At 37.1% G+C, this 22965-nt stretch overlaps 1 protein-coding gene across 6 annotated transcripts in view; it reads left to right on the top strand.

Annotated features, from left to right (window-relative positions):
* The window catches only part of MCTP1 (multiple C2 and transmembrane domain containing 1), a 346039-nt gene that overhangs the window by 161936 nt on the left and 161138 nt on the right, over positions 1 to 22965 (top strand). For all 6 annotated transcript variants that reach the window (XM_055312900.1, XM_055312902.1, XM_055312898.1 and 3 more), the window contains 2 exons: positions 3584 to 3677; positions 22740 to 22842. In XM_055312900.1, coding sequence (XP_055168875.1) covers positions 3584 to 3677; positions 22740 to 22842 — 197 coding nt within the window. The remainder of the gene's footprint in view (positions 1 to 3583; positions 3678 to 22739; positions 22843 to 22965) is intronic.

The raw sequence follows: 22965 nt of genomic DNA, 5'->3' as shown, positions 1-22965 counted from the left end.
TAGAGGTGACTTAGCAAGGCTAAATAGTATATATTTTTAAACCACCTAAGAGCCCAACGTATTGTTGGGCATCTTCTAATATGTAATTGCAATTATGAGAATGATTTCACATTTTGGTACCTACAAAAACATGTTCTCCTGTTGCCAGAAGTAAGCCTTGTGAATTGAAACCATTTTAAAGGAATTAATTGGTATATTGATATAAAAAGTCTAGGTATTATGATACTGTATTTTATGGATTAATATTTGATATTATCCCATATATTAGAATGATACTGCAGGCTAGGTAATTAGAAATAATCCAACTTTTATTGATTCTTTTTTTTTTTCTTTTTGCTGGATGAGCTTCCTTAAATCAGCCATTTCCATTCAGAATTTGAATATTTGTTTTCGTACCTTCTTTCAAATGTTAGTTATTGTTTAATAAAATGTAAAATACTATGTGGATGCCTGGGCTAATTCTCCAAATATGCTGCTCAACATATTAAAAAGTGAACCATCTCTAAATATATCTTTTTTTTTTAGCCCTGCGTTTCAAACATAGACCTGTATGTCCCTCTAGAGACATAGTTGCTACAAATCTACTGTATATGCGGTATAGCACATGTGTTATAATTACAATAGCAATACAAGTATGGTTTCAGTGCATTTCCTTTTTATTATACAGATTATGAGATGAATGAATGCCGTATCATGTCTGAAACAACACTTGTTTCAGAGAAACATATAGAGGAGGTTATTTGGAGAATTATTTATATGTTTTCCTGGGAGAACATGTGTATTTTTTTAAGTTTTAGGTGAAACTTAAGAATTTAATTTGGCACTGGCCAGAGTGAGAAAAGTAAATGAATTACCCCTGGAAAAGCTGTCTATTTCTGTCATTCGGTTGTTCATTGTGAAGCATTGAAGCCCCACAAATTAAACAGACATTACTGTGTGAGCCATTATTTGATCACCTCATTCTGAAAAGATGGCTAATTCCATTTTTCTTTTTCTTTTTTTTTTCTTTTGGTGGGGAGGAAAGCAGCGAAGGTCAATAGGGGGCGGGTAGTAATGGGTAGTAGACCAAGAGCGATTGTATGACCTTTTCAGAACGGGTATGCTGAACCCCTGCTCCCCCTTGTCACAGTTTAAAAACCAGAGGAGCTAGTTTAGAGAAGAAGTTGTTAGCATTCCATTTTTATTATGACATTTCACAGTCATCTGATTTAATGTCCCTTGACCGGATTGTCCACCGTGAGACGATGGGCTTGAAATGTTATTTAGAGCATTGATAAAAGGTGAGCGGTTCTAAGATGACAGCGAGTCATAAGGCTGGTGGTGTGACATTAATTTTCTCCATAACAGAGATGGAATAAGACGTCACGGTGACAAGCTGTCAATCAGCTCTGGCCCCTCAGAGCATCTCGATGCCATAGGATGGGGTATTGCCTCTCCCGTAATAGAGCTGAACTGAGATGCTCTCCCTGACAGCTGCTGCAGCCATAGAGAAAATATATTATACAGCCTTTCATTAAAAAAATAAAGAGGACTCCTCTCCAGAGCATTTCAATCTTTTCCCATCTATTGAGGGCTGAAAGGATTCACAGCAAATCATAGATTCCTCTGCTATGGAAATTTCTGGCTTCAGAAGCCATGCAGGTTTTGAGGCCTTCTAAAATAACCATAAATAACAAGGCAGGAATACCTCTTGATGAAGCATTACTGAGAGGTATATTTTTAAACTGAAATATTTAAGTTTTTTTGCCTTTTTTTTTTTTGAATTCTTATTATAAGCGATGTGTCACTGGCCTAAATAGTTGAAGTTTGCAATAAATCCTGAGTGTCAGCTGACTGGAGGAAAGAAACCCTTCAAACAATAATTACCCCTCCAAATGAGAAGCAGAACATCGGAGCTGAAGCGTCAGAAGCTGTATGTCTGTGCAGTGAGGTTACTACTATGAAACAATTCTCAGCCCGAGGACTGATGAGATTTGTTTTAGACATGGTGAAACTTGGTTTAAATTGCTCCCCAAAATTAAAGGAGAAGCCTTTTGATAAAACTCTCCTCTATCATTAAGATAGGAGGCTTACCTGGTTTATAACACTCAGGAAGCTCTGAGATAAGCAGAAACTTCTCAAACCTGATGTTACTCCATCAGGAAGACAACACGCCTACAAACCTCTGAATTAGAATCCTGCTGTCCAACGTTCCCACTGCTAAACCCTTAACTTACAGGACTTTAAATGGAGAGATAGGTGCATTTTTCCTGAACCCTGCCATCTGGGTAGGTTCAGTAGATTTGAGGTGATAAACAGCTGTTTAAAAACAATAAAAAATGAAGAGCTAAGCCTGTGCTCAACACTCTTAAAAGTGAGGCTCTGAGATTACCCATAGATCTGCATTTCCCCCTCTCAATATCCCAAGTAATAGTTCCAGTTTACACAACAGCTAGTCCTACAGGACTGATAAAGTTAATATCTCAGTAAGCTTCTGCTCGTCAGTATTTTCACATCCTTAATACAAAGATGGGAATGTTCTTTAGTAACAGTTTGATAACTTTGTTATGTTATGCTCCCTGGATTTAAAGCATTTTAAAGATTATAATCCAGAAATACCTTTGGTTTACTGGGTAGAAATGCCAGAAATGCCTGTCTTGTCATATGAAAAATACCAGGAAGTGTAAATAAGCAAATACATATCAGTGTTCTCTATCAGGACTTAACTATTTAAGTATCTATGTCCATTAATTAGAGTTCTGAATTATTACATTGGTATCCCTCTTTTAATGCCTTCAGGTACTATACTTCCCAAAACACTACCATTATTAATTTATCAAATTAAATAGGTTTTTATCCTTTGGATCTGATTCTTCTATTGAAATATCCCTGCTTCTATACATACTACAGTGGCAAATAAAATTGCAAACTTAAGAAAAATTATTCATCATTTTTGCATTTACTTTTACTGATCAATTTAACTTATTTTAAAAGTCATATAAGATTTTTTTCTAAAAGGTTCATACTATGTAAATCTTTTGAATCGAATATTAGAAAACAGTATTTCAATAATTTAACCCTCATCTAGCACATGTAATTTCCAAAACTCACCAAGAAGAAAAGAGTAAAAAAAAAAAATTAATATAGACTTTCTTAATCCTAAAGGCTGATGTGTGTCACATGGCTAACAAGCTACGACTCAGTATCTACAATCATTAGTCTCCAAACCATCATGCCCATAGATGACAGATTTCTTGGATTGCTTTGGTAAAGTAGATTGAAGGAAGAAAGTAGGCATAGCCTACTCCATAATTTATAGTTCACCATCTACTGATAATTATTCATGGGGAAGAAATATGGTAATTTTTATTATTTCAAAAGGTCCTGTATAGCAACAATCATCTACATCAATACGTATGTATGTGCCTACGTGTATGCAGATGTTAATGACGGCGGAGGGGTACTCTATAGAAGAAACACATATATCCCTTTGAATCACTTAAGCAGCATCCTGAGACCTACCATAAAACTTGGTGTTTTCTTACACACTCTTTGAGACCCTCTAGGACCTTTCTTTTCTAACACTGATATTGGGGTCTTTCAGAGCCCATTGCGGATATTTCACAACCTGAAAGATGTGGGATTTCTCCAGGTGAAAGTAATCAGAGCAGAAGGGCTGATGGTCGCTGATGTCACAGGTAAGAAATAAGGCAATTCTGTCATCCATATTATACATATTATTTATAATATATATTTATAATATTTATTATGTATGATGCATACATATCTAACAGCATGCAGGGTCCATACCATTTAATGACTAAACTCTTCATTTCTCCTAACTGGATCATCAAAGTTAATAATATAAATATAAAGATTCAGGTTTGATCTTACAAGAGTTGCCAACCACCCAATTTTTATACTGTTTCTGCTTTTTAAAAGAAGGGTGATGTATTAAAAATAAACAATAAAAAAGTTAAATCACATTTGAACTGTTGCCTTTTCCAAAGTTTGGCTAACATAGTGGGAATATTTCTTCCAGGTTTCATCACTTTGGCATTTTGAAGTAATGTGTCTTCTCTCAGACAGTATCAGCTTCCCTCAGATGATATCATAACATCATCACTTACAAGTCCAACACACATAAAATCTGTTGCATAGTCCACTGAAAAATTTAGATGCAAAATACTCAATTATGTGGTATGAACTCCAGTATCTGGGTTGCTGACTCATTTTTTTTTTGATGTTAAAATTATTTAGCACATCCCAGAGATAATTCTGGATCTAAACTAAGCATCCACATTGTTCGAAATTTTTTTTAACCAAGAAATGAGCCTGTAAAAACACTGGAATCAGTCTTATCTCTTAAAGCTTCCTGATTTGGATATTGCTGTTTCTATGGTATATTAGTTGACTAATGATAATTATCAATTTCCAGAATGAGGGATCCCTGGGTGGCGCAGCGGTTTGGCGCCTGCCTTTGGCCCAGGGCGCGATCCTGGAGACCCGGGATCGAATCCCACATCGGGCTCCCGGTGCATGGAGCCTGCTTCTCCCTCTGCCTGTGTCTCTGCCTCTCTCTCTCTGTGTGTGTGTGTGACTATCATAAATTAAAAAAAAAAATTAAAAAAATTTCCAGAATGAAATCATTGTTTTGAATTTGCAATCAAGGGACCACTCATTTACTCCTTAATTCCATAGGTTTGGGACAGTACTTATACCATGCCTTAAGTTGACTATCTCAACATGGATAACAAATTGGCTGACTTGGACAATTTTTGTAAATTTTTTTAAATTATTTATTTATGATAGTCATACAGAGAGAGAGAGAGGCAGAGACAAGGCAGAGACATAGGTAGAGGGAGAAGCAAGCTCCATGCACCGGGAGCCCAACGTGGGATTCGATCCCGGGTCTCCAGGATCGCGCCCTGGGCCAAAGGCAGGCGCCAAACCGCTGCGTCACCCAGGGATCCCTGACTTGGACAATTTTTGAATGAATTTTGCTCATCCTGAAAAAAAGCATACACTTATTATTTGTAGAAATATGCTTATCACTGTGAATGTTCAGTAGGTTGATCCCCATAAGGTAGTGGGCTTATTTGAAGGGATGAAATGCATCTTTCTTACCATCTAAGAGCTTGTAAACCCATTACATTACGGTTGGTACTCTTCTTTAACTTATCAAATCTTTTTTTTTTTTTTTAATTTATTTATTTATTTATTTATGATAGTCACACAGAATGAGAGAGAGAGGCAGAGACATGGGCAGAGGGAGAAGCAGGCTCCATGCACTGGGAGCCTGACGTGGGATTCGATCCTGGGTCTCCAGGATCGTGCCCTGGGCCAAAGGCAGGCGCTAAACCACTGCGCCACCCAGGGATCCCTAACTTATCAAATCTAAACAGAACAGAATCAAAACCAAATGCATTAGAACTAAAATAGTAGATGTCTGCTCCAGAATGATAATATTTTTAAACTTTTTAATATTTGTGTAGTATCAAGTGACTGTTGATTGTGTGATAAAAATGTTGAGAGTTTACAGTTTCTTTGAACAGGTGATTATCAGCTCATTTGTAACCATGAAGATAGTAACAACTGTCAAATATTCTTTCAAAATAGGCATACTTGAAAATAATGGGAGAGAAGGTAGTTTGTAATCTTTTTGCACATTTGCTGACTTGGTTTCTTGTACTAAACAAATTTAAGTTTATTCATTTTCTTTTTTTACCTCTGATGTGGTTATACTCAAATTAATCTGGACATAATGATTTCCTTTTTTTTCTTTTATTATGTTGTATTTAATATGAGAACCAACAGTCAACAATGAATAACTGCTCTTTTTTTTAAGATTTATTTATGTATTTTAGAGAGAGAGAGATTGGGGGAGGGAGGAGCAGAGGAAGAGGGAAATTCAAGCAGACTCCACACTGAGCGAGGAGACCCACTTGGGGGTCAATCTTGTGACCCTGAGATCACAACCTGAGACAAAACCAAGTCAGATGTTTAACCAACTGTGCCACTTAGCAGCCCGTAACTGCTCTTTTTTTTGTTTGCTATGGTCATTTTTTTTTTAAAGATTCTATTTATTTATTCATGAGGGACACATAGAGAGAGGCAGAGACACAGGCAGAGGGAGAAGCAGGCTCCCCGTAGGGAGCCTGATGGGGGACTTGATCCCAGGACCCCGGGATCGAGACCTGAGCCAAAGGCAGATGCTCAACCACTGAGCCACCCAGGTGTCCCTGTTCACTGTGGACATTAACTTAAAGCCTGGAATAGGAACTCAGTATTGCTTTCACATACAAAGGTTCCACCTAGCCTCTGATTCCCCACAGCAGGTAAATTCAGATGTGACATTCACCATCATGGGAGGCACCTTCAGTTGTCTTCAGGATTTTCTATAGGGGAGGGGAGCCCCCAGTGTTGAGCTGAAGACCTCTGAAGATAGGGAGAAGGGCCTAAAAATAATCAGTATCTCAAGGGGCACCTCAGTGCTAAGAATTATTACTGAACATTTATAGGGGCACAATAAATTCTTATGAAAATATTCAAGTCCCATTTACTTCAAAAGCTTAGATGCCTGCCCATCACACAAGTTGAATGCAATTATATAAGTTTGTTTCTCTTGGAGAGAAACTGTCATTGCTTTTAAAACTTCATGAATATGCAAACTATGTTAACCTACTTGGCCTATATACCACTATGGAAGTTAAAGTACATGTTCTTTCAAAGCTGTAAAAAATAGATATATTTCTTTCCTGATGGTTCTATGTAAATTAATGTGAATAACAATAGTCTTTTCCCTAGGGATTCACTGAGACATAATTTTGATCTGATCCAATGAACTTTAATTTGGGGAATACTAAATAACAGATTCTCCATTTTTTTCCCCTCCAGTTTTAGGGGTATAAATCTAATGATTCCTCATTCCACACTGACCTTATAATCTAATGTGCTCTGAATTGAACAAGAGAGATGTTGAACTATTCAGGGGCAAGAGGATAATTCAGTCTTTGACCTTGCTCCCTCTTGGACCTTTTGTGGTCTTTATGACATTTGTGATGGTGGCAGAAACTGAGGACCATATATTTAAGTGAGAAATGTCCGAATATGCCATCAGTTTTTTAAATAATCTGTACTTCTGGAAAGGATAAATGTTTATGTGTAAACCAATCCCTCTTGGTCTCAACCATTAAATGTGGAGCACAAATAAGCCCTTTGTATAATTTCTTCTTTACTTGTTCAAAGAAGAACTTAAAAAATATGCTGTCCATCTCAGAGGGTGATCATAGTCGGGCTCTACATGATACTCAGCAGCAGTTCGAAAAACGGAAATTGAGTCGATGGTGCTGTCTTCAAATCCTCAAATTAGCATCTGTTTAGAAGTGCTGTGGATGGAGAGGGGGGATTTTAAATCACTGATAGCTCTTGGAGCTAAGCAGAGTATTTTTTGACCTGGTATAGATGAGACTATAAGATACTTAGTTGGCATCAGAACACTTTTTTCTAGACAAAGTCTAATGAGACAAACTTATATCTGACCAACTTTGCTCCATTTTTAAAATATTTTTAATGATCAGAACGCAAAGTCCAACTTCCATAGTTTAAGCCAAAAATTTTTAAATTACGGTATTCCATCATTTAACATGAGCACAGGAAAAAAAAAGAGAGATTCTATAATCTTTTAAGTAGCCATCAATTTTACTGCAGCTACAAAGAATTTTTTTCCTTTCAAAATGTAAAATTTTTCTTTTGTTACAACACATTCATTGAGAAACATTGTGATACTGTATTAACTCTGTGTGAATAAAGAGCAATTGAGACTCTCTTTCAATGAGTGAGTACAAAGCACAAATTACTTTTTAATGAAACCCTCAATTCTTTCCCTTTCCACAAAAAGCCTATAGCCTTGTTCAGCTGAACACTACTACAGTAGGTCACTTCAGCTAAGCCCCTAATAAACTGTTGATAGTCGAGGGCAGTTTTTTCTTCGGTCTCAATAGCCCAGTGTTGGACAGTGCACTTCAAATCATTAAGGTTAATACAGATTTAAAAAAGAGATTAACTCTGGTGGTTAAGGCCTCAATTTACAACTCCCACACATACACATGCATTGAGCAAGGCACAAGAGTGGATTGAAATTTCAGTCAAATTGGGGGCAGCCTTTCACAGCCTGAGAAAGTGGCACTCTGGTTTGCAAAGATGATCAGCTAAATTCTTGGTGAGGAAGAAAGTTTGATGAAGTGAAAAATATTTTGCAGTACAACTGACTTACCTTTCAGCTAGGCAATGAAAAGGTGAATGTCTCTCTGTACCATCAAAGCAAAACCCAGAGACCGCCTGGCCCTGCGATCACTGGGGAAAATTCTCTCTACCACTAAATCAAGTCATTCCTTAAAACTGGACAGTGTGTGAGGAGAGAAAGACCCTTGGGGGAGGGAGGGTGTCTTTAATTTTTTTTTTTAAGGTGGTGGGAAACAGTTCATTTTGGAATTTGTCTTTTCTAGCTTCTAATTATCCTCTTCCTTGGATGGGGCCTAATTTCTGCTTTCAACAGAACATTTCAAGTCTTCTATATCGAGGGAGGCTTTCTTGGCAGAGTATTTAGATCTGGCCTATTGGTTCTTTCAAGTTCTAAGAGAAGAAAGAGAAAAGGGTTCTTCTCTTCAGCCCCTCCCCTGTGTTTTCCCCTGGGTTGTTTTTTTTTTTTTTTTTTTTGAGTTCCCGAGGAAGAGGTCACAGCCTCCCCAGGGATTCCAGCAGCCACTCAGGTTCAGAAACCGTGATATAGGAGAACTGTGAAACCCTTTCAAAAGATGCCCTACCTTTTCACTGCATTAAAGGGAACACTAATATAAAACTTCTCCGCGCCAGGTGAATTGATCTCTCAAATTAATGCACCATCTCTTTCAGGAAACAATAGAGGGAGAAGGAGAGCAAAAGGAGGAGGGAGAGAATTTTACAATTAACACAATCTGTCACCGAAACAGTCCCACGAAGTGAGCATATCTTTTTCTAACACAAGGCTACGCATAAAGACCCATGACTCACCAGCCCCCTAATCTGGAAACCTACTAGTTATTAAGGGAGATGTTTACTACCCCTTTATTTGCATAGACTTCTCCCATGTTTTTCTTTAGGAAAACTGTCTTCATTGTTGGAAAATATTTAAGTAACAAAACAGCAGAAAAAGACATGCTACAGTTTTGTTGTGTGTGTGTGTGTGTGTGTGTGTGTGTGTGTTTTATCAGCTTCCGTGAGAGTCTTATTATCTTAAGAAATAACAGTTAGCAGCTCAGATTCATTAGCAGAGCTAAATTTAAGCCCCATTTGACAGGCTGCCTAGAAAACATTTTGTTTTGCTGTCTGTGGGCTTTAATTAAGATGTGTTCAATTTCAGTCCTCTCCAGTCTAGCACTGCGCCCCCTCCCAACCTTGCTGTGTCACAGACCGGCGATCAGACACTTTTAGACGGTCCGGCCCATGACTTTGACCTTCTGCGCAGTCCGGCGTTCCCTGGGGAACCGTTCAACTCATGAGGTCTGATTTCACACTTCCAGGATGCCTCAGCTCTCTTAACAATGACAGGGAGACAAAGCCCTTTAGAGCAGGCCGCATGGGGACTTGTTTAAATTGGAAACCAGAGAGGAGTCAAGGAACAAGGTTATGGGCTACAGAATAGTGCTTTTAATAAAGAGCTCACAGCTCCGGCTCAGCTCAAAGAGGTCTACCTCTGTACAATTAATTGAGCCATTTATCTGGAGCATCTTAGGCCTCTACTTTCTCACAGAATTGCGTGGTAAATATCAGCTAAGAAGCAAATGAGATATGCATGAAATGAATTTTAACACTTTGATTACTGCGCTTCCAGTCTTCATTAAAAGTAAATTTATTTGTATTTCTGACCTCATTATCAGTAGGCTGCCTGCATTTTTATTGGTTCCTGTGATTTCCAGCTTGAGTATGTCATGAAGGTGTATTTTATACAGAGATGTGGATTTATTATTCTTGGTATTTTCCCTGAACATTATGGGTCTATTCAGAGAAAGAAAATGAAAAGGTGGCTGCACAGAAAAAAGGCGAGTCTGTTCTTTGAAAGTTTTATATACAGTTGGAGAAATGCCAAGCACATATATATGGCATAGATAAGATATTGTCCTTTAAAAAAATTAACTTTTCGTGGGTTACCCAAGCAAACTGCGTAAGATACATGCGATTGTTGCTTGAGTGGCCCTCAGAATAGAAGAGCTCTACTGGAAAAAGTGGGCACGTTGCTTCTTTTATAGAACTGTAGCAGTTTGGATTTTTGATGGCATGTGCCTTTAATTATATCATCATATTTAATAGCATTGATGGTACCTGATAAGTACAGCCTTTGATCTTATGATCATTACTGAAAACCCATGGTGGAAGATGAGAAAATACATAGCCTTTAAACTCTACATTGTTCTTGATGGCATTATATGTAAAATGTGGAGGAAATCCTTCATATTTGTGAATATATAGTTTACCAAATGAAAGGGGGTTATGCATGGATGTCATTCTTAATTTTTTTTTAACTTTTGCTATCCTTAAATCTTAAAATTACATTGCTTGAAAAAAATACCTAAGTTTTACACAATTGGAAATTTCCCAAGCAAAGTATGCTTCATTTCCATTATATAAACCAATGATGTCCATTTTTGCTTTTTAACAATTAAACTAATAGATTATTAAGCAGATAGTATAGTTTGAGAAGAAATTTCATCCAGTTTATAATGCATCAAAAATACCCAACACCTGATGTTTTCTTATCATTGTAACATGCCTAGTTTAGAAAACAACATTCCACCCATAACATGTTAAATATCTTAACACTGTATAAATACCTTCCTTAAGAATGAGACTAAATAAATGAGAGAAAGCAAATCATGGCTCTCTGTTCCCTTTTTCTTTCTTTCTTTCTTTCTTTCTTTCTTTCTTTCTTTCTTTCTTTCTTTTTTTTTTTGGTCTTCATTCTTTATGTCAACACGGTTCACATAGAAATAAAAGTTGCTTCCTTTTCGTGCTTGCATCTTTGCAAAACTAAATCATATTCTAATTTGAGAAATGTGAAAGTGTTTTTTCTAAGATGCAAGAGTCGATATTAAATATTTGTGAAAATAGGAATGAAAATGATCATTTAACTCAAGGGCTCATAAGGCTGAGTCTGAACTAGTGTTTTATATGGAATGACAGAAGTCATGTGCGATTCATATGCAGGTCACGTGGCTAGAAGAGACTACTCTGGAAGAATAGGTGGGATGACAAAAGAGATTAATAATAGGGTTTGATGTGTGCTGGAGGTGAAGGACTATGGGCTGAGAAAGTGGTGGTCCCACTGTCAATGGGAAGTGGGGGGAAGAGAAATGCTATAAAGTAATTAATTGAGTTCTTTGGAAGTCAGATTATAAAATGATCCTTTGAGTAAAGAAATAGAGAATTGCTGATCTGGCTTGGAGGGCTAGGTCCACGATTCTACTCAGTGCTTAAAGAAATGCTTTCAGATGCTAGAATTGTTTAAAAGTAAACTCTTCCTTATTTTTTTGTCAAGATATAGTTGTGTAAATTTCCTAGAATGATGGAAGAGGGAACTGGTACAAACAGAGCATCTGGATTAAAACAGACTTTTTTAAAAAAAAATCTTAGCGCAGGAATATTTGGGTTATATGACAGTATAGTTAGGTGCATAAGTGACTGGATGGCCAAGCCCCAAGAGTGATGTAAAGGATTGACATCGATGGAAATGCCAGGTGGAGGAATACTGGGCTCTGTCCTTGGTCTAGCCTGTTCCATCTACTTACTAGTAACTTTGAGGAGATAACTGATGGCTTCCTTATCAAATTTGCTTTTATAGGGATAGTTAATTATCCATATGTGCATATATTACATCTATGTGTATACTACATGTATATATTATATATTTATATTTTAAAATATTTATATAGCATTACATTATTTATACATTATATATACACACACATATATGTATATATCTCCATATCCACATATGTGTATGGTAGATATAGTTCAAATTGAAATAATAGGGTTAGTTTGACAAGGCAGACATTAAAGAGTATACATAAAAAGCTTTACCAAGATACAAAAGTGTAATGTCTTGCTTTAAGTGTAGGAAGTATAGAAAAAAATGTAGGGTTTGAATTGAGTTTAAGCTTTGTGAGAGTGAATTATACACCTATCAGTTTTGTTACATTGTTTTGCAGCGTACAAATTACAGATTGGTTACACTGAATAAAAGGGAAATATTGGGAATGATACTCACTTCTGGACTCAGTACTGGAAGCTGTTCTTTAAACAAGGACATTGACAAACAAAGCAAAATTCTCAATTGGAATATCTGATGTTCTAAAATCAAGTCAATTGAGAACAGTTCAAGGAAAATGATAATAATAATAATAATAATAATAATAATAATAATGGCAACTAACATTTACTGAGAGCTCATCACGTATCAGACACTACCCTGAGCTTGGAACAAGGATTATCACAATCTCACAACAACCTAGTTACCATGGTCATCCCCACATTTTCCTTTAAAGATTTTATTTCTTTATTCATGACAGACACACAGAGAGAGAGGCAGAGACATAGGCAGAGGGAGAAGCAGGCAGGCTCCCTGCAGGGAGCCTGATGAGGGACTCGATCCCAGGACCTCAGGATCACAACCTGAGCCAAAGGCAGATGCTCAACCATTGAGCCACCTAGGTGCCCCTATCCCCACTTCACAAGTGAGAATACTGAGATGTGGAGAGGTTAATTAATCAACAGCCCACATTAGCATGTTGAAAAGACATTGTGAGAACTACCTACACTACTGTTGGTAGTCAGCAACAGCAAAATGGACTCCACAGGCTCTCAGGTAACTAACCACTGATATCAAATCATAAGTAAGTACACCTAGTGGGTGTGTCCAAATTCACATCTGCAACCCTAGCTGCAAGAGACTCTAAAAATGTCACTTTGGCCTTTGCAGCCTCTCATTCAGGAAGAGACACCAGGAGTTAGAGTACAGGCTCAGCAAGGCATTCACATTATCTAGGGCAGGAGGACAGGTAATGAACATTAATCAGATACACTAAGTGACAGATGCTGTGTCCTCACTTTGCACTCATTAATTCGTTTAAAGGTAAAAATCACTACAGAGGGCAAATCATAAAATAGGTGTGAAAGTTACAGAGATGTAATTTTGTGTGCAGTGTAAAGAAGTACTTCCTGGGGATCCCTGGGTGGCTCAGTGGTGTAGCGCCTGCCTTCGGCCCAGGGGTGATCCTGGAGTCCTGGGATCGAGTCCCATGTCAAGCTCCCTGCATGGAGCCAGCTTCTCTCTCTGCTTCTCTCTCTGCCTCTCTCTCTGTGTGTGTGTGTCTTTCATGAATAAATAAATAAAAGTCTTTAAAAAAAAAGAAGCACTTCCCAAAAATTGTAATTGCCAAAAAATTATTATCAGAATAGGCCTGTGGAGATGGTGACTTCCCCAACTCTCACACTGTTAAGCCAGAGCCTGCACGACTACCCAGTGGCAGAGAGGATTCCATCTCTAAATCAGCTTTTGAACTTGGCCTCTGAGGCTTTTCTCCCAGCCCTCAGAATCAGAGATCCCACCGTAGGTACCCAGGCAAATAACGGACTCTTGAATGAGTAGATACTTTGTAGAAGAGAAATAAAAAGACAAAGATATCATTTTAAAGACAAAGGCTTGACAGATGACAATTTTCAATTTTATTACCTAAAATACATATTTTGAGAAAGTTGAATCACCTAATAGAGTACTCATTATTTTTCAGTCTAAAAAAATTTATTCTACGGCAGAGGATCCCTCCAGCTAATTAGTTCACTTATAAGGAAGTTTATCTGAAGCCTCCTGCTTTTCTGTGGGGGGGTCTAATTGAATATATATTTACTGTAGGTCCTAAGGTATCTTTAAGAACTTTCAGAAAACAAAGGAGCGTATAATAAATATTTATACTTTGATATATTATATCAAATATTAGTTGAAATAAAATCCTTAGGGATCCCTGGGTGGCGCAGCGGTTTGGCGCCTGCCTTTGGCTCAGGGCGCGATCCTGGAGACCCAGGATCGAATCCCATATCGGGCTCCCGGTGCATGGAGCCTGCTTCTCCCTCTGCCTGTGTCTCTGTCTCTCTCTCTCTCTCTCTCTGTGTGTGTGTGTGAATATCATAAATAAATAAATAAATTAAAAAAAAAACAAGCATTACCTTATAAAAAAAAAAAGAAAAAAAGAAAAGAAATAAAATCCTTAAATGTTTTTACCATAATTTATCTAAACTCTTAAAAGCTTGGACATAATTTTTCATAGCTTCTTCTCATTTTATAGATCCATGGTCTCCCTTTTCTTTCTCTTCCAGTTTCTCATCTGTCTCATTTTATGTCTTGTTCTTCTGTCATAAATTTCAAGCTTTCGTATACCAAGATGGTTCAGTTTTAGGACTCAAGAATACATCTTGTTACACACAATACTATAAATATTCTTTTGCATCTAGTTCTAGACCCCAAGGGAAATAAGTTCATATTTCCTTTGTGCTTTATTCCCATTGCTCTTAATCATGGTTCTCAAAGTGTGGTCCAGAAGCTTCCAGGGATCCCCAAGACCCTTTCAAGGATCTTTTAAAGTCAAAACTATTTTCATAACAATACAAAGATGTTCTTTGCCATTCTCACTCTCATTCTCTCTTCAATGTACAGTGAAATTTTTCAAGGGCTATATATTTGATTGTTCTGATTTAACATATCATGGATTTATGATGTCATTTTCAAATGAATGATAGTTTTACATGTTCTCATTTTTAATTTCTAAAATGGTAAACTAATTCATTTCTAAAATGGTAAACTAATTCATATAACTTATATAGACAAAAGCTTTTTGGTGTCCTCAGAAATTTTTAAGAGTTCCTAAAGACCAACATGTTTAAGAACTGTTGCTGTAGGACAATGATCCTCATTTGGAGGAGGCAGTATTGCCATCTTGAGCATTTTTAGAGCCTTGTGGGAACATTCAGTTGCCACAGTGTTTGGGGAGTGCTATTGGAATTTGATGGGAGTGGGTTGAGGATGCTAAATATCCTACAAAGTACCAGACAACCTTAAATAGTGAAAATTGTCCCGTGTCCTACAGGATTAAATATAGACATTGAAAAATATATATATATAGACATTGATACAGGTTTTAAATCTATTTTGTGATGATCTGAGCCTAGATTGCATTCTGAAATACATATTATTTACTCAAGTCTTGCAAATGGCTGTCATTTTACACAGTAAACACCAAAGACCTTAGGATTGCCTCCATAGCACACTTCATGATCTGGTTCCCCACTTCTTTTCTGACATGTTCCACTATTGTTCCCATTCCTCACTGTGCCCCACTATCAGGGTCCTCTAAGCACACCGGGCCTTTGCTCTAGCTCTTGCCTCTGCATGGGATACTTTTCTCTAGATATCCATTTGATTACTTCTTCACTTCCTTCAGGTCTTTGCTCACATTTTGTCTTCTCAGTGAGGTCTACTCCAACCATACTAATTAAATTTACAAACTATGCCCCTCCCCCACATTCTTTAAACCCCTTATTCTGTGCTTTTACCCCCCTATTTTTTAACATGTATCACTCCCCAGCATACACTATAATGTACTTGTTAATTGTGTTCAATATCTAGTCTAATTTTCCTCCCTCCCCACTACAAATAGAATCCAAGAGAGCAGGGACTTTTCCTGTTTTGTTTTGTTTATGTGATCTGGCATACAGTGGGCACTCAATAAATATTTGTTGAATAAAGAAACGTATGATTTTATTATAAACGACCTTCTATTTAGTCCCCCTTATTATGGCATTAAGGCATTATATGAAATTTTGAAATCATGATTGAGTCGGTTTTATTTCAAAATAGTAAGAAGGACATAACAAAATCTCCCATATGAAAAAAGATGTATTAGGTCTAATGGGCTGAGAACCACAATCTAGGGGGTCGATTTTCCTGCCACAAGGAAACCTAATGCATGACTTAGTGAGAAATGGGAAGCCCAGTTATTATTGCGCAGTCCCAGAATCAGACCCAGTGGGAACCTAGTGAGGAGTGTCAGTTAATGTATTGCTACCAATCAGATGTTTAAAAAATGTTTAGGTCAGTTGATGAAAAAAGCAAAGGTCAAAACCCCATCTCCAGTGATAAGGGAAGGATTGGAAGATATATCCAACATACATTGCTTTTTGTTTTGGTGGACCCTGTGGAATTCCCTCATCTACGTACAACATTGTTATATGTTATGATTGAAATTCCAGTTTGTGGAAAGGACAGATGGCAATCTTGATTATAATTTAAAAAAAAAAGATTAAAGTATAGTCATTTCAGACTGTGACACCTGAGGAAATTAAACCAAGGAGCTTAATTTGTGCAAGGTACGCCCCAAATAAAAGGCCCCAATGGATATGAATTGCTTTCCATGCTATTGAAAGCCTTCTGTGTTTTCAGAGACAGGACAACAAAGAGGTGGTCACTGGGTACCCCCCCTACACACACATTTCTATAACACATCACATCCAGCAAACTGTGCTACTTGTCAGCAGCAAAATGACCCCGGACAAAGCCCACCACTGATGGATCAGGATTAACTTTCTATTCTGGGAGCAAGAATATCATTCAGTATCTTTTGAGTGACTTTAATGCTCAAACCAGTAGTTTGCACAAACTGAAGTCGTCCACTTGCTCACATAACAGGTAACAAGCAAGCAGGGTGGTGCAGACTTTCCCACAGTTCTTTATAAACACGTCAGCGTTGTGACCTCAAAGAGCAAGGGCTAAGAGTGAGAGAGAATTAGCCAGTCAGTGCATCCTATTCATTCCTCAGTGCTGTTTTGAAGACTGCCAGAAAAGATGGCCATTGGAGACAATCCTGACATCTGTTTTTACTGTTGTAGGAATGGCTTTTCACCATAAGAATTTAAGTATTAGAGTATAGGCTTTAAATTTTGTTATAGAGTTACTTTTAAGTTAAGATAGAGGGATCTCTAATTTTAATTCCCTTGGGAGATTTTTTCCCCTATAAAAATTCATAGGGGAAAAAATAGCCCCTAGTATTTAACTAGATTATGCATAAAGGTGTTAGTCCTAACCTGATATTTTTAAGTATCTATCTTACAGTCACTAATAACATATATCTAAGTTTCTATGTTATCGAGTCCCTGTCAAAGGGATAAAGAAATAAATTTAGCTAAATATTCCTTATCATAAATTGTTCAAGTCTTCTTTTTAGGTAATTGTCCTTCTCTTCTAAAATTGTTGGCAACAGAGATGTGTAATCACCATAGATCACCAGGGTCATCTCATCCACTGAGGAGAACAGCCTTCGCCTCCTTTTCCCTTCCTGTTCTAGAGTTAGAGAATGATATGCTTCTTTCTCATTGCTCCCATTGCACCCTTCACTTACCTTTATTACAGCACTTACAGTCCTGCATTATAATTGTGTATTTACATGCCTATCATGCCCACTAAATTGTGCGTGCCTTGAGTGCTGGACTATGTCTTAATCATACTTATAATTCTGGGGTGAGAAGAGCAGGCATTCAATAAGTAATGAATGCTTCAAAAGGTATTCCTATTTCTCTCCAGAAAATTGTCAACATGGAAAATTGCAATGTTCTTAAGCAAGGCTGACTCTCTTTTAGCTGCCATGGTGGTTAATGCAATCAGCCTCACTCCTCCAATCCTCACCAGCACTGCTGCAATTTCTATCTTGTATTCAAACCCGAACCTTCATTTTTCTGCACTGCGAAAGAGACAGATAGGCACTTTTTAGCCATAATGGTGAAAGTTAAGGGAAAGCCCGGTGGTACCCACAAGTTAGCTTTAGTCTTATGACAAGAATGGCTAAGAGGAAGATGAAAGGTTATATAATCTGTTTCCATACATTTAGGCTGTTTAAATAGCCAGAGATAATCGAAACAAAATGCATTTCAACTCTGGATGCTGCCTTAATTCCTTGCACTGCTAGCCATACAGTATTGAGTAAAATCATCACAAGGAGCAGCTCTGCATCACTCTTTAGGGCTTTGCCGAATACAGTGTGCTTTATAGACGTCAACACTGATTCTGCAGTCAATCCCACTCCTGAGATACTCTCGGCAAGCACAGCAACATATCACGAGGTCTAACTAGAACGATAAAAGGATGAAAGGCAGGAATAATTAAGGAGATAATTAATGGTTAGGTCCATCACTGGTATTTCTGTGATTGTTTTCGGTTGTTTAAGTGGCACATAATCAAGGCTGCAAAATTTAGGAACTGAAAAGCCAGTCATTTAAAGCATCATTTAGCAAGCCAGATAAGCACATTAACTATGTGTAGCCACTTCTTTAAAATAAAACTATGGTGAATGCTTTTTAGTGGTAAGTTTATAGAATTTGATATTGTACGTTTACTATTATTTTGGTTGAAATCGCTGTTAATTTTTAATTACCCTTGAATCATGCAGTGGCAGAAGGATACTTTCTAAATTAGTTGAAAATAACATAGTGTGTAAAGACCTGATGTTGGCATCCACTACTGATAACTGTAAAAACATAACTTTTTAGAAGGAAAAGATGAATAGAAATTAAATATAAAATTGGCCGCTTTCTCGTTACGTAAATTCTCCTCTTTGACAGATTCTAGAAAAGCTACCCTAAGTACTGTGTTGAATGCTTCTTGTCCTTGGGGGGAAAAAAAGACTGACTCGGCTAAGCTCAGTGACTTGTTTTCAATCAGCAAATAACAATATCAGGCATAATAGGTTGTTCACTACTGGCATCTTTAGACCCTATTGGTTCTACCTTTAAAGTATATTCAGAATCCAAGTACTTTCCATCACCTGGATTGTCATAACATCCTCCTAACTCTTCTCATTACCTCCTCCACTGGCTTCTCTCCACCTGATTCTCCAACTAGCAGCTGTCAGATCATGTCACACCTCAGCTCAAATACTTCCAAAAGTTTCTTCTAGCTCTTCCAGAGAAAGCCATATCCTACAGACACCTGCCACCTTCCCCATACCTCACCCAGGACTCTTCCCCTACACCCAGTTCATTCGTTCAGTCATGCTGGTTTCTTGGAAATGCCATGCACAGCCATTTCTCTGATCTTTCCACAATCTGTTGTTCTAGGTAGCCCAGAGCATCCCCTGCTTTTTTCATTTCCTTGTTTCCTTGCCCATATGGTACTTTCTCAGGGAGACCTTCTCTGACAGTCTTTTTAAAAACTACACATACGTATCAGCACTCCTCATTGCCCTTCCTATATTTTTCTGTAGTACTTATCATTAAAAATACCATAAAATGTATGTGTTTGTTGTCTTTTTCCTCAATGTAAACACCACGAGATCAGGCTTATTATTATTATTGTTTTATGCACTTCTAGCACCGCAAATCATAGAACACTGCCTGGTACACGGTAAGTAATAATTACTTGTTGAGTGAATGAATCTGTAATGAAAACATTAGCCAGCTCTTCCCATGTGTGTGGCCTACTAACGACTAAGATATGGCACGGTTATTGGGCGAGGGCTTGCTTGCCTGGTGCCTTGTATTTAAATATATATATATAACAGATTTTATTTATTTATTCAGACAGAGAGAGAGCACACAGGGAGGGGCAGAGTGGGGGTGAGAGAGAGAGAATCTCAAGCAGATTCCAAGCTGAGTGCTGAGCCCAATGTGGGACTCAGTCTCATGACCCTGAAATCATGACCTGAGCCAAAATCAAGAGTAGGACACTTAACCACCTGAGCCACTTAGGCACCCCACATGTAAATATACTTAATAAAAACTCTGTTAAATAGTAGCTTGATCTAAAGTACAAGTGTCTTTTTCTTTTTTTTTAATGTAAGCACCACTACATTTGGTATAGTGTCTAATATGCTCTCTTAAAAATTACCTTGCTTAGCAGGTAATTTCAAGTTATAAGCTGGTACATATACGAGAATATTTTTGCCAATGGTGGAATGCCACTGGAATTTAGCAAAATGACTGAGAAGTGGCTTCAGGAGGTACCCACACTGTTTTTGGTGGGTGAGGCTTTAATATCTTCATTCTAATGGAAAAGAGAGAGACAATAAGTAACGTGGTGGTAGATGGCAGATACTGGTTTTCCCCCAGGAATGATCTTGAAATCTCATCAACTGCATGGTGAGAAAGTATGGATAACCACTGCCTTGTGGGCATAAAGTTTGATAAATGGATTCGTTATTTAACAAGATATGGAAAGTGTTAATCATTAAAAACAGGTTTTGTGTCTTTAAGACTCCCTATCTTTTGTCAGCAAATACAGATAAAGTAACAGAGAAGGTGATAATTTAAGAGACTTTCCACGTGGTTGAAAGTCTCTAACACAATTGAATGTTAATCCTGTGGGGAAAAAAATCAAGTAAAGATTTTCATCCTCTGCTGGTAGAATTTTAAAGTAAATTTATTTTTTCAGGGCACCTGGGTGGCTCAGTCGGCTAAGTAGCTCTTGATCTCAGCTCTTGATCTCAGCTCAGGTCTCGATCTCACAGTCATGAGTTTGACTCCAGTGTTGGGCTCCATCCTGGGAAATAATAACAAAATAAGATAGAGTAAAATTTTTTCCCAAAGATACTGGTCTCTGGGGTCTGTTCTTGTGTCTTGCTATTGAAGAAGTGATACAGTTTTGACTGAATCTGTTACACATGGTGATCACTTGAGGGCAAGTAAAACCAAGCCAACTGAAATATAATAGTCATTGAAGTCAAGCAAGTGAAAATGAGTAAACAGAAATGCCCAGTAGTGCTATTTTTGTATAGTCTTTTTTTTTTTTAACTAAATTGAGATTTACAATCTCATATATGAGAAAAGTTAAAAGGAAGTCCCAGGAAGAGTATGAGCACTCCACTTGTCTTTTAAGTGAAAGTTTCCAGCACTAATCACTTAATCTAAAGTTCTGTCCAAAGTGATGGTGGAATAGAACTCTTTTGACACGGAATTCTATTAAATACGGCTTTAATTTTTTCCCTGATCATTACAGGTAGATATGTTTCTTCTTTTCCATTCTTTTGTAAACGATATGAGGTGGCAGTTAGTGTCCTCTTTCTATGGTATGCATATGACTCAGCACAAAATGGGGTGAAAAGACTTAATACGGGCCTTAAGAATGAGTAAGGTTTTGGAAATTGTTTGAACCCACTTTTTATGCTTGTACCTGAATTCTATGGAAGTAAAGAAAATTGTTGATGTGGCAAATAAAACCTATTGCACTGTGTATTAATGAACAAACTGTTCTTTTTTTAATTCTGTCTTCCATGGTGTATATGTATGATAAAAAGAAAAAAAAAGGAAAAATACAGATCCTAAAGCAGAAATAAAATTTTCACCAGACCTCTAAGACTTTCCATTCTCTATTCTTTATTCAAAATTGTTTCCAAGACCAAAAATTGAAAAGCCTACCATACTACTAAATTATGCAAACATCCTGGGGTATATGAGGCCACTGAACTAACACACATATATTTACTCTTTTTTTTATTATATAACTGAAAAATTAAACTAAAAGTGAGTCAAAGTTTGTATGGCTCGTTTTAAGAATTACAATATGGAAAGTAAATACATGGCTGTGTGGGAATACATGGCTTATCTGTCACTGATAGCTAATGAATTCCTTCCTATTAAAATTTAATTGAAAATCTTCAATGATATTTAAGCTTTCACAGAAGTGTAAACTACTGTGACTACAATTCACAATGCATTTAAAACAATTATTCTTTATCATTAAAGTTAATAATATGCACATTAACCTCTTATGTAGTCTAAATCAATATTGTAGTTTAAAAGATATGACCTCTGGACAGCTTTGTCTAAATATTGATTTCATTGTCATTTGTATAAGGTATCAAACAAATTACATGCTGCACTAATATCATTAATGCTGCCCCCATAGAGCCTCTGACTTTATGGGGTTCTTATAATACAGGACATGACATTACAAAATATTGAGGATATCACAAAATATAATTGCCAAATGGACAAGATTTGATTATGGCAGAACAGAGTCGCTGTAAACAGATGATAACTTCCAAATTCTTTACTCTCAGTGGACAGAAAAAAATACTGCTCTTTAACATGCAGATTGGTTGTTGAGGTTAAGTTTCAAGTGGCGGAATTTTTTCCTGCCTCTGAGGGTCTAATTTACCTTCTTGTGATGCCAGAGATATTTCAGGAGGGAATCTAAAGTCACGTTAAAATGGTGTAATTCTGTAATTAGCAGTTTTCCCAAAATAAACTTGTTTAGAAATTTCTGTTATAAGTTACTAATGAGTCAGAAGTGTTGGAAAATATAGGCGTAAAAGTGAAGATGTTGAGCCTTTCAAATGATCATTATAGGGGATGAACATGCATCACATTTTCTCTCATAATAATTTTTGCTATTTCTGTAAAAAAAAAGTGCAAATTGAAATACCAGCTATGTAATAGGTTAAAAAGTAAATGTTTTACTAATAATTTTTACTAAAAGTAAAAAATCCCAATTTGCTATGAATCACAAAAATGATTAACACTCTCCAGTTACATCTAATTCTATTTTGATGTTGTGTTTAAATTTTTTAAACCATATGTTACTTTCTGTTTTTCATAACATTTTTTAGACAGGCGATGGGGCCACGATCATGATGCTGCAAAATGTGGGTGATGTTTATACTAAAATTGTTCCTCCCAATCTCTTGTAGGTAAAAGTGACCCATTTTGTGTAGTTGAACTGAACAATGATAGGCTGCTGACACACACTGTCTACAAAAATCTCAATCCCGAGTGGAACAAAATCTTCACGTTGTAAGTAATCATTACCTCGAGCTCAGTTCAAATAATGGAGCTAATAATATTTATTTTTGAGATATTCGTGTGTGTGTTTATTCTTAACTGATGAGCGACTCTGCATCTGGACTGTCTCTGCTA

The sequence above is a fragment of the Nyctereutes procyonoides genome, unplaced genomic scaffold (genome assembly GCF_905146905.1).
Source record: "Nyctereutes procyonoides isolate TBG_1078 unplaced genomic scaffold, NYPRO_anot_genome, whole genome shotgun sequence".
Lineage (NCBI taxonomy): Eukaryota > Metazoa > Chordata > Mammalia > Carnivora > Canidae > Nyctereutes > Nyctereutes procyonoides.
This window is presented reverse-complemented; position numbering and strand designations above follow the sequence as displayed.